We start from the raw sequence: 12675 nt of genomic DNA, 5'->3' as shown, positions 1-12675 counted from the left end.
CTTGTTGTGAATCCATGTTTCTTATAAATATCAACAGGTGTAGCTTGGCACAGACCTGGTCTTTACAACTTTTAATGAGGTTTCCGATTGTAATTTGAAAATTAATGTATTATGCAGAAGCTTTTATAGAAAATATCGAATAATTGCTACTCGTGTAAAAAGGATCTGTATTTTCTATAGTACGTCTAATGTTCTACAGGGTTTTCACGACGCGCTTACAGTATCTATACTAGAGCGGTCCGATAAGTACTTTACCCCAGGTCCCAGGCTGTGGGTGAAAAAACGTAATATAATTCAGGAATTTTTGAAACCTACCAGGTGTTGAAAAGGACGATGGCAGGAATAACTTCTACTAAAACGTAACCAAAAATTTTGTGCTTTTTTTTTATTTATGACGTTTTTCATTTGTTAAATTTGCAATTTTTAAAGATTTTTAATTTTGCAGCTTGGATATTCATTTTAGAGAAAAACTTTTAAATAGAAAATTGTAGTAGATTAAAAAAACCTACAATTTGAGCTATGGCAAGTATAATTTCGTTAATACGTTATTGCAAAACAGCCTGCGAAAGGTCCAAAATGGCCGTTTTTTGCAATTGCATTATTTATTGTAAAAATAACTTTTATGTATTTTGTTAAGGCTTTAAAATAAAGATCTTTCAAAACCAAACATAAAAAAAATTGTAGAGCCCGATTGGTGAACTTGTTCCTTAGATATTATAATTTGTTTATCCCAAGGGGTAAAATGTCGAAGGCTATAACTTTTTAAAAAAAATTGTAGAGAGTTAATTCAAAATCCACCCTCCTTCTTAAGACTTATCTTTTCATATTCTGATGTAAATAAATGCATATAACATTTTTCAACCTCTTATTTCGAGTTTGAAAATAAGGGAGCAAATTTCGTTATAAACATTTATGAGTTTCTAACTTGCAGGCTATTGTTGCTTAAGCCAAAATAAAGATTTAAAACCAAATAAAAATTTTCTACGAACAACTGAAGCCGAGATTATTGTTGTTGTTTTCTTAAATGGTAGTGACTTTATTTATAACAATTAAGAAATTATTTCACAATCATTGACTAAAGAAAGACATATTATCTTAAAATAAAAATTATTTTAACCGAAAAATACATTTAATTATTAAAAATGATTTTTAAAGTGTAGTGGAGATTTATTTTTCGTGACGAATATGATTTATTGTGTCGGTTGCCCTTAGCAACGGCTAGCAACTTATAATACATTGAATCACGGTTTTTCCTTTAAATTTTAAAGCGCCGCTTGGATTGACATGAAATTTTGCAAACACATAGATAACATATGTATATATATATAGTCTTTTGAGTCCCTTTTACTTTTCAGTGTCGGGACTGGTACATCCTTTCACGTGTGTACAAATGTTGACCATTGTTTCTTATTGTATGCTAATCGGCTTGCTTCTGCTATTGTTTTCCCCTTCCTTTGGATGATTTTAGCGACTACTGTATCCCAATCTTCTCTAGGTCTTCCTCTACTTCTTTTCTTTTGTATCCTGGCTTCCCATATTTTCTTCACCGGTATGTTGTCTTTCATTCTTTTCATGTGTCCCCACCAACTTAGTTGTTTTTCTTCAATATACTCAAGTACAGATTTCGTCTTAAGATCTGTGCGTATATCTGTGCTTCTTATTCTGTCTCTCATTGTCACTCCTCTAACTCTTCGTAAATACTTCATTTCTAGGGCTTGTATCTTGCTTTTTAGTTTTCTAGTTAGTATCCATGATTCACAGCCGTATGTGAGCACTGGTCTATATATGGTGTTGAATACAGTTAGTTTGGTTTTTCTTGTGATTTCCTTTTTGTTTAAGAAGCTATTTTTTATTGCATGAAATAGTTTTGATGTTTTACTTATCCTCTCTTCAACATCTTTGTCCTGCCTTCCATTATTTTCGATTGTAACGCCCAAGTATTGGAAATGGTTTACTTGTTCTATTGCCTCCTCATTAATTTGCATATTTATTACGACTGGTTCTTGCGATATTACCATGGTCTTCGTCTTATGTGTATTTATCTTCATACCCTGTTTACATAATGCGTGATTCCATGCTTGCAGGTTATTTTGCAGGTCTTCTTCTTTTTCTGAGATAACTACTACATCATCTGCGAATGCACATTCCGAAATGGTTACGCTATGGAGATTCCTGTACCCTACATGCAATTTCTTTAGTTGTGGTGTGCACTCTATCATGATTTCGTCCATAAAGATGTTGAAGAGGGTTGGGCTCATGACACCTCCTTGCCTTAGTCCTTCAGTTGTTTCGAGTTCTGTTGATTTCATGTTTTTATGTATTATGTAGTTCCTATTTCTCTTATAAAGACTTTTGATGATTTCAACTAGTTTATCGTCAACCCCTCTTCTTATCAAGCTGTCCCACACAGTTTGTCGTTTCACCCTGTCGAATGCCTTTTCCAGGTCTATGAATGCCATATATGCTTTCTTTTTAGACAGTAACGTTTTTTCAATTATTTGTTTTACCGTGAAAATATGGTCTTGCACTCCTCGTCCCTTTCTAAAGCCACTCTGTGCTTCGTTTAAAGTAGTTTCTGTAATGTTTCTCAGCTTTTTTTCTAGTACTGTTTCATAGACTTTGAGAGAAGAACATAACAGTGTAATTCCTCGATAGTTGTTACAATCTTTGTGGTCTCCTTTCTTATATATCGGCACTATTACTCCTATCTCCCAGTCCTTCGGTATTGTTTCTTTTTTGCTTGCTTCTTTGAATATTTCAGCTAATTGTTTTACGCCTTTCATTCCCATGTACTTCAGCATTTCCGGTGGTATATGGTCGTGTCCAGGTGCCTTTCCGTTTTTAAGTTTGCCTATTGCTTCTATTGTATCTTCGATTGTTATCTCGATGCTTGTTCTCTGTTCTTCACTACCTGTCGCGTTACTGTTTTCTTTATTCCTATCCTCTTTTGTGATAGTTAATAATTCTTGGAAGTGTTGTCGCCATCTTTCAATAATTTCTTTTTCTTCTGTGATTATTTTTCCTTCTTTGTTTTTAATTCTCATATCCTTACTAGGTTTGTCTGTTCTCAGAGATTTTAATGTTCTATAAAAAAGTTTTTGATTTTCTTTGCTATTGTGTTCCAGCTGTTGTCCAAATTGATGCCAACTCTTTTCCTTTTCTGTTTTTATCATATCTCTTACTGCAGTTCTTGCTTCTTTGTATTTGTTGTAATTGTTTATTGTTTTGTTTCCTAAATAATTATTCCAAAGTTTTTTCTTAGTTTTCACTTGTTGTTTTATTTCGGCATTCCACCAGTTTGTTTGTTTCACCTTGTCATTCCTTTTACTAATGCCACATACTTTTTTCGCCGCTTCCACTAATATATTTTTAAATGATTGCCATTTTTGTTCTAGGTTGTTACTATCATTTGCATTTTCCAGAGCTGCTATTTCTAAATCAACCATTTCTTTGTATCTTAGGGCAATCTCTTTGTTTCTGAGCTTGTAAGTTCTGATTGATTCGTATTCAATTTTTCTTTTGTTTTCTTTTGTATGTTCCTGGGGTTTTTTGTTTTTATTCTTTATTCTAGCTTCCAACAAATAATGGTCACTACTTATTTCTGGTCCTCTTCTGACTCTAACGTCTTGGATTACCTTTCGATTGTCGCGTTCTACTAGTATGTAATCAATTATTGACTTTTCTGATTCTCTTGGTCCTTGCCTAGTAAATTTATGTATGTCTTTGTGTTGGTAGTGTGTGTTTGTTACTATTAAATTATTTAGTACGCAGAATTCTATTAACCTTTTTCCATTATCTCCTTAAATTGCATAATTTCTTCATTAGTCATGTTCATCCTGATTTATTTGCCCTTATCTCAGCACGCTACTGCTGTAATGTGTGCTGTCTATATGTCTAGCGTAAGATAACGTCCACAGAGGTTCGCTCTTCAGAGGTTGTTACCTACCCAGACACTTTTTGGTAAAACTGGTTGCCTATCAACTTAATTTGTATTTCAAGTGTTTTTAGTAATTATTATATTTTCATTTGTTAAATTTGCAATTTTTAAAGATTTTTAATTTTGCAGCTTGGATATTCATTTTAGAGAAAAACTTTTAAATAGAAAATTGTAGTAGATTAAAAAAACCTACAATTTGAGCTATGGCAAGTATAATTTCGTTAATACGTTATTGCAAAACAGCCTGCGAAAGGTCCAAAATGGCCGTTTTTTGCAATTGCATTATTTATTGTAAAAATAACTTTTATGTATTTTGTTAAGGCTTTAAAATAAAGATCTTTCAAAACCAAACATAAAAAAAATTGTAGAGCCCGATTGGTGAACTTGTTCCTTAGATATTATAATTTGTTTATCCCAAGGGGTAAAATGTCGAAGGCTATAACTTTTTAAAAAAAATTGTAGAGAGTTAATTCAAAATCCACCCTCCTTCTTAAGACTTATCTTTTCATATTCTGATGTAAATAAATGCATATAACATTTTTCAACCTCTTATTTCGAGTTTGAAAATAAGGGAGCAAATTTCGTTATAAACATTTATGAGTTTCTAACTTGCAGGCTATTGTTGCTTAAGCCAAAATAAAGATTTAAAACCAAATAAAAATTTTCTACGAACAACTGAAGCCGAGATTATTGTTGTTGTTTTCTTAAATGGTAGTGACTTTATTTATAACAATTAAGAAATTATTTCACAATCATTGACTAAAGAAAGACATATTATCTTAAAATAAAAATTATTTTAACCGAAAAATACATTTAATTATTAAAAATGATTTTTAAAGTGTAGTGGAGATTTATTTTTCGTGACGAATATGATTTATTGTGTCGGTTGCCCTTAGCAACGGCTAGCAACTTATAATACATTGAATCACGGTTTTTCCTTTAAATTTTAAAGCGCCGCTTGGATTGACATGAAATTTTGCAAACACATAGATAACATATGTCAAAGATTAAAAATGATATTGGGCCTATGTGTGCTTTTGTCCCGAGGGTGACTTTCACCCTTATAAGGGGTGAAAAAATATATGTTCAAAATAAGTTCGGAAATGGATAAAACGTCGAATTCTAAGCACCTTTTGTTCTATAGCATTTTTTCACCAAGTTAATACTTTTCGGGTTATTTTCGAGTAAATACCTTCATTTTTCATTAAAAAAAACACGTTTTTAGGCGGTTTTTTTGAATTTGGGGTCAAAGACGAACTCCCTTGGCCTTCCATATTCCAATTTTATATTAAGTAAATACCGTCTATTATCTGGAATTGTATGTAAGAAACCTTTCAATATTGAAAAAAAAATTTTTGTTAAACCTGTGGTGACGTAATTAGTGTATTTTTAAAATTTCTTTAGTTCTAAGTTCAGCATGATGATTCCTGTTTTTGTTCAGTTTTAATTAAAAATATGTTTTACTAATGTTTATTTATAATTTGTTGATACAATAGTAACATTAAAATTACGAATACATTATTACATTGCTAAAAACAACTTCATTTTTTTGTCAATTGTCATTTTTGACTTGGGGTCATTTTTTACCCCCGTTGGTCATACGTGTAACAAAAAAGGTTGATGAATGAATTGAATGAATTTCTTTTTTTTTAATGTACTCAATTCAAAGATTTTTTTGTATGAAACATATTTTCCTCTTTTCAGTTGAGGTATGAAACCCATCATCCGTCGCCGACCATCAGGGATTTTGATAACAAAGTTTCTGAAGCAGATGCATATCTACAACTTATGATAGACCAAACTAGGGTAAGTTATATCAAATTTTAACAATTATTTTCTTTGCAAATTCATAATTGTTTGAGTGAAAAGAAACGAAAACCGATCGTTATTTTTAAGTTGCTTAGTATGAAAGGGAGCGTTCAAGTATTACGTAACGCAATTTTTGAAGAATTTTGACCCCCCCATGTAACGCACCGTAACGTTTTTATGTACCCCCTCCCCCTACCTAAACGTTACGTAACACCCAAGTGACCATTTGAACCTAAATGGAAAACTAGGTTGCGAAAAGTACTGGAAGCGTGGTAAAAGAACTTTGTTATTATTTTAATCGCATTTGAAGTAATAATAAAAACTAACAATCATCATCCAGCCTCAAAATTCCACTGCTGAACATAGGCCTCCTCCCCTCGTTTCCAACCACGTCTATCCTGCGCCGCTCTCATCCAGTTTTTATTTAGCTTTCTTACGTCGTCTGTCCATCTTGTAGGCGGTCAACCGACGCTTCTCTTGTCTTCTCTTGGCTTCCATTCCAATAACCTTTTTGTCCATCGCCCATCTGTCATTCTGGCTATGTGTCCTGCCCATCTCCACTTCAACGTGGCTATCCTTTTGATGACGTCAGTCACCTTTGTTCTTCTCCTGATTTCTTCGTTTTTGATTTTGTCTCGCAGAGTTATTCCTAACATTGACCGCTCCATTCTTCTCTGCGTTACTCTTAGTTTGGTAGCCGATATTACTCGGTAGTTTAGGTAAGGTAAGTGTTTCTGATCCGTCAAGACTGGGAGGACGCACTGATCAAATACCTTTCTCTTTAGGCATGTGGGCAACTCACTTTTAAAAGTTTCTCTCAGTTTTCCAAATGCTGCCCACCCAAGAACGATTCTTCTTTTTAGTTCATGTGTCTGGTTATCCCTGCCAATCGTAATTTCATGTCCCATGACATGAAATATGTCCAAAACTTGGAATAATAACCTTTTAATACTAATTTTACATTTTCATTTACATTTTCCCTGCTTGGCCCCATCCTTACATACATACATTTTTGGCTTCATCCTTTATTGTTCTTCTCATGCATTCTTCTATTTTATCTTTTTTAATAAAAACTTTTTTAATATCTTTTTTAATAAAATAACATATTTATTATTTCAATATTTTATTTTGCTTAATAAACATTTTTGTATAACAAATAATATACGATGTTGCCAGTAGTTTCGGAAAAATAGTGAAAAAAATGTGTAAAACTTTTTGTTCTTCAACGCCCTGTATAGTGAAAACGCATGCCGTTACAAAAATTTTATGCTAAGCAAACCCCAATTATTTTTCAGTTTCTCACCTATCTTAGAGATCGTGTTACCTTTTTCTGAAACACCCTGTATATATAAGAAGGCACTTATGGAATAAAATTATTTCTGTCCTTGTTTTAATCAATTTTAAAAAACGCTGAGATCCGTAGATTTTCATACATAAAAATGGGTGCTTTTTAAACATAAATTTAAATGTACAGGGTGATTCATGCAAGCCTACCGTAGTCCATAAGCTTTATTTTTTAACACCCTGTATATTTTATATTTTTAAAAGCTGCTTAACAATCTGATTTCATGGTCTTTATGAATAATACAGGGTGATTAAAATCATCATTTAAAATTATAATGTATGAAAACCACTTATGGAATAAAATTGTTGTAATGTGTCATTATTTTAGAAAATTATAAAAAGCTAGGATACGTCAACTTTTAAATTCAACTATGGACTATTTAAACATAAATTTGAATATACAGGTGATTCACTCAAGTCTAGCATAGTCCATTATCTTTAATTGTAATTAAACACCCTGTATATTTTTGTTTTTAGAAGCTGCTTAACAACCTCATCTCAAAAATGTGTATTATATAGGGTCTATTATGAATAATGCAAGGTGAAATTTTGAAATTATGTATAATTTTCGTCAAGATATTAATCACATAAAACTTTGAAATTAATAATTCAGGAATCACACTTTAAATAAGGGTATTATTTTTGTTTAAATATCTATCAATTTTCTAAACTAAGTATCAATATAGTGGGTTTTGTATTTAATGCTTTTTATTTAAAGACATTTTTAAATAATTTGAAAGTTTGCGTATTTAAAACATTAATGAATACCTACTGCAGAAAATGATTTCAGAACCATGCATGATTTATGAACATGTAGTTCCCTCTGCAACCTCTTAAATAACATCTGTATCTTTTAATCTTTTGTTGTGGAGAGAGGTCCATCTAATTATTGCAAACACATGTTACTGTGCTTCATCTTTGTTACAAATTTTAAGATTTTTTCACTTGAATAGGTACTATTGTCCTGTTGTCGGAACATGAGCGGAGCGTGAAGGTGCAACATAATACAATTCAGGGGTCTATGTTAAACATAAAAGAAATTCGATAGTTTTTTTTCATTAAAGTTAAAAAAGAATGTTACGTAACGCGCTGTTCGAACCCCCCTCCCCCCATGTAACGCGCCGTAACGTTTTACAAGACCCCCCTCCCCCAAACTGCGTTACGTAATACTTGAACGCTCCCAAAGTTTACCAAAACGAAATCCAAAGAGCCGGAGATCTAAAGATTTCGTACGTTGGAAAAAAATTCTGGTCACAGCCTAAATCCGAGATTTCTATACTTCGCAAAGCAAACGGACGATAAATGAATAGACCTGGGGAAACTACAATTTGCATTTCACAACTCGTCAATTTATCTGGGCAAAACTCCAACGAATTTGATTCCTAGTAGGTACTCTATTGTTAGTACACGAAGGTAAAGACAGTTTAAGAGTTAGTTTCGACAGTAAAACAACGGTAATATGGAAATTTAGGAGATAAGTGATGAACAAATAAAGAAAAATACATCTAAACCACAGATTGCGGGTTTTTCACCACTGAAAAATCTTATAAATTGACATCGGCGGCCATTTTGACAATAAACAGAGAAATTGAATGAAATTCTGGATGGGTACCTACACTCAACGAAAAAGGTACGTAATATCAATAAAAATGTTAATTCAGACAACAAACGCAATACTTAAAATTTGTCCAATTCTTGGTTTTATTGGAACAAAAAAGCGATGTTCATCAATTCATTATTTTCGTTAGTTGAGCCAATGTATTACGTTTATTAAATGAATGAACATTCATTATGTATACCATAATATCACTTTATTGATATTACGAACTCTGTTCATTGAGTCAACGAACACTATTCATTGAAACAACAACGTCGTTAATTGACCGACGAAGACTATTCGTTGTGTCAATAACAGTGTTATTTCTCCTAACGTATTTCGTTTATTTCTACAATTATTTCCGTTTATTCCTACAATTAATTTCGTTCATTCCCACAATAAATACGCTTATTCTTACAAGCAATTCTATTCATTCTTACAATCAGTTTCGTTCATTCCTACTATGAACGTATTTTATATTAATAATTACTGAATGCATTAGCCCAATGTATGATGTTGATTAATAATCATTTTTTAAATCCCCCTTTTTTGTCCTAAACCTAATGGACTTTACACTGTGTGATTTCGCATAATATGAGAAATATTATGATTTCAGTTATACAGTGCGCTGGAATAAGTGTTACACTCCCCCTCCTTATTAACTTATTTATTTTTAGCACATAAGCAAAACGCTCGGACAGGTCGATTTTTAAAATAATCAAAGTATATTATAACATCAATGTTTCGAACTTTTCACGATCCCTCTTCAGGTGAAAGGCATAACTTTGATTTTTTAAATGGGAAAGTACATCATGTGACAGCTCATTTAAAAGCGTTTGAAATAGTGATTCCAAAAATGTATAACACTTTAATCCTTTTTGAGAGCGCAGGTGCAAAATTTCGATCGAATTTTTTTTAAACGCATTCATTTTTTTTTGAATCCTGAGAAAACGCATAAGTATTTTTGAAAAATTTAAACGCAGAATAAAAGATTACATTATTACCGAGGGCTTAAAGTCCCTTAGAATAAAACTTAAAAGGGGGTAAACCCTGTAGTTGGCTGTATACCTTCGTTAAAACAACGTAGAATGAAGTAAACACTTCTGTGGTATGTAGGTATATTAATTTATTAAAATTCTTAAAATTTATCCACAAGGGAGTGGAAGTACAAAACGTTTTCGGTCAAAATGACCATCATCAGTGTAAATGTCCAGTGTACAGGTAGTTGAAACTAGCCACTTCAAAAGGTGTAAAAACCTCTAAATAACATTATTGCTACATTATAAGCTATATAATAATCGATCTTAAGTCGATGTCTTAGAATAAACAAAAAGTTTCTTCTGAATGGTATATTTGAAATTAAAAATCATACTTAATTTTTTCTTTTCACCCCTGTGACTTATTAAAATAATCATTATAGAAGTTCTCAGGGACTTCAGACCCTCGATAATACTGTAATATTTTATTATGCGTTTAAATTTTCAAAAATACTAATTAGTTTTCTCAGGATTCGAAAAAAATTTAAAAAGAATTCGACCGAAATTTCACGATAATAGACACACGAAAACTTCCTTCTACTACGGACTACACTTGGAAACGAAATGAAATTATTATTCGGCACTTCGGCAGAGGTAACAGCATTGTTTAACAAAGAATTCTTTTTTAAACCATGGTAACACAGAAAAGCTAGAGGTATCACGATAAGGAAAAGCCGTTACATTAAAATGGTCAGACAAAACATTTATTGTCTCAACAACTACGTTTATTGTCAACATGAACGCATTGATTGTGGTTATTAAACGCAGTGGTAGATTGATTAATGCATTCGTTGTCACAACAATCAGTTTACATCTATACAATAATCATATATTACTCTGTATTAACAACATTTGTACATTGTTTTAATGAAATCTGTACGTTGTCACGATCAACCAAGGTAATTGCTTGTCATCTACGAAATCAAGAAAGTGAGTTGCTGCCAGAATTAACATTATTTATTAAACATACGAAACTAAGTTATTGGCTGAATAAATTGAGTGTTATTGATTAATGTACTGTAGTTATTTTCACAATTATTATTCAATCATTGTGACCATAACCAAATACATTCGTCAATGTCTAAAAGTTTGTTGAAACAAAAAATTAAATTGTTGTTACAACGAAATACTATTCAATAATCACTGTTAATCAATATTACGAACTAAATTTGTTTGAGTGTATTTATGACTGATCGTCAGGCGAATTAAAAATCTGAGCACTGACGTTAACATTCCAAAGTGAGTGCATTAAAACTGTTTATATACTAGAAATAAAACTGGCTATCGGGCATACTAGACACTGGACAACTGGACTGAACACACGCAAGTTAACGATATAACTACTCAAGAAATAATGCTGCTGAGTACAGGTCTAAGCAAAATTTTAAATTAAGAAAAATAAAATGCTACAAAATAAGATCTAAAAGCTTGCTATTTATCTCTGATAAACTGGATAGTGTATCAAGTGGAAAGAGGACAAATTACTTCGTATTAAACAGTTCGTTGCATATTTTTATAAGCGACGTTAACCTCACTGCTGCAGTTTAAAACTGCACTGCAAATCAGCAAGAAACTTTAGCAGTTTAACTTCTGTACCTGTTCTGTTGTCTGGAAAACATCTGATTAATTGCTAACGAGAACTTTCTTGCGAATTAAACTCGTCCAAGTCCATAAAACGATTAAAACTCCCCCTCTGTCAGCGAACAAAGAGATGTAAAATTTTGTTGGCTGTGACGTAATTGCTGGTTTTATATATTTCGTCGCAATGAAAGAGTTTTTTCCACAGAAATTTAAAATTTGACAGGACAAAGATATAACAAGACGGAATCAGCATAATCAGAGTTGTTTACAAATTAATTATGAAGTTATTACTTTAGTTATATTAGGCTTTATGTACTACTAGTGCGGTCCGATAAGTACTTAGCATTCAAAAGAAAACCTAAAATTTTGGAAAAGTGGAGTTTTATTTCAGAACCTGTCTGAAAAATACCTTTTCGCGAAGTCTGCAAAGTAGGCTTCCGCGGCGGTGATGATCTCCTTCATTATCATCAGGGCTTTTCATTCTGGGTGGAATGTTTGTCGCTCTTACTTAGAGCTCTCGTGTTCGCTTATTGCGATGAATCACTCCGCATTCCACTTGTATGTTATCAAAGTTTGTTGTATGACTTGCCTTTCGTTACAATTTTCTTCCACTCATTTCGATATGTGCATAGTTCTCTCCGGTTTCTCACTTCCAGAATTCTGATATATATCATGACCTGGTCCTCCCATCTCTATCTGGGTCTTCCCCTTGGTCTTTCAGTTTCTGGTTTCCATCTGGTGATCTTCTTAATAAATCTAACTATATCTTCTCCCTTCATTATGTCTCTTAGTTCGTGGTTCATTCTTCTTCTCATTTCTCCGTTGTCCATTCTTATTGGGCCCATAATCCATCTGAGAATTTTGCTTTCAAATATTCTCAATTTTTCTTCACCTTTTTCCGTGAGGCACATTGTCTCAGCTGCGTACGTAACTACTGGTCTGATTTTCAGTTTTGTCATTCTGGATAAGTTCTTGCCCTTCACAAGCCTTTGATATCTCCAGTATGTGTTGTTGCCTGCTAGTATTCGTTCCGTTACTTCTTCACTTCTCTTGTTTTGGCCATTTACTATTACTCCCAAATATTTAAATTGTTGGACTCTTTCAAAAGTGAAGTTTTCTATTTTGATTTCTCTCGGCCTGTTATCTTTATCTTCTCTTCTAGAGCAGAGTAGATATTTTGTTTTTCCTTCGTTAATTTCTAGACCTCTTTTCCTTGCTTCTTTTGCCAGGATTGTTACTGCTTCTTTTAATATTTCCTTGTCTCTTCCCATGAGAACTAAATCATCTGCATATGCTACTATTTGTGTTAGGAGTGGGCTATAGTTCCTTTAATTTTGCTGGCCTTGACTGTTCCTTCTACTGCTATGTTG

General features: G+C 32.6%; 1 protein-coding gene across 2 annotated transcripts in view; it reads left to right on the top strand.

Moving 5' to 3' along the window:
* LOC126879427 (oxysterol-binding protein-related protein 9) overlaps window positions 1-12675 on the top strand; it is a 378474-nt gene that overhangs the window by 204082 nt on the left and 161717 nt on the right. For both annotated transcript variants that reach the window (XM_050642439.1, XM_050642440.1), the window contains exon 3: window positions 5642-5743. In XM_050642439.1, coding sequence (XP_050498396.1) covers window positions 5642-5743 — 102 coding nt within the window. The remainder of the gene's footprint in view (window positions 1-5641; window positions 5744-12675) is intronic.

This window comes from Diabrotica virgifera, chromosome 2 (genome assembly GCF_917563875.1).
Source record: "Diabrotica virgifera virgifera chromosome 2, PGI_DIABVI_V3a".
Taxonomy (NCBI): Eukaryota; Metazoa; Arthropoda; class Insecta; order Coleoptera; family Chrysomelidae; genus Diabrotica; species Diabrotica virgifera.
The sequence above is the reverse complement of the archived record's forward strand: the minus strand, read 5'-3'. Positions and strand labels throughout refer to the sequence as shown.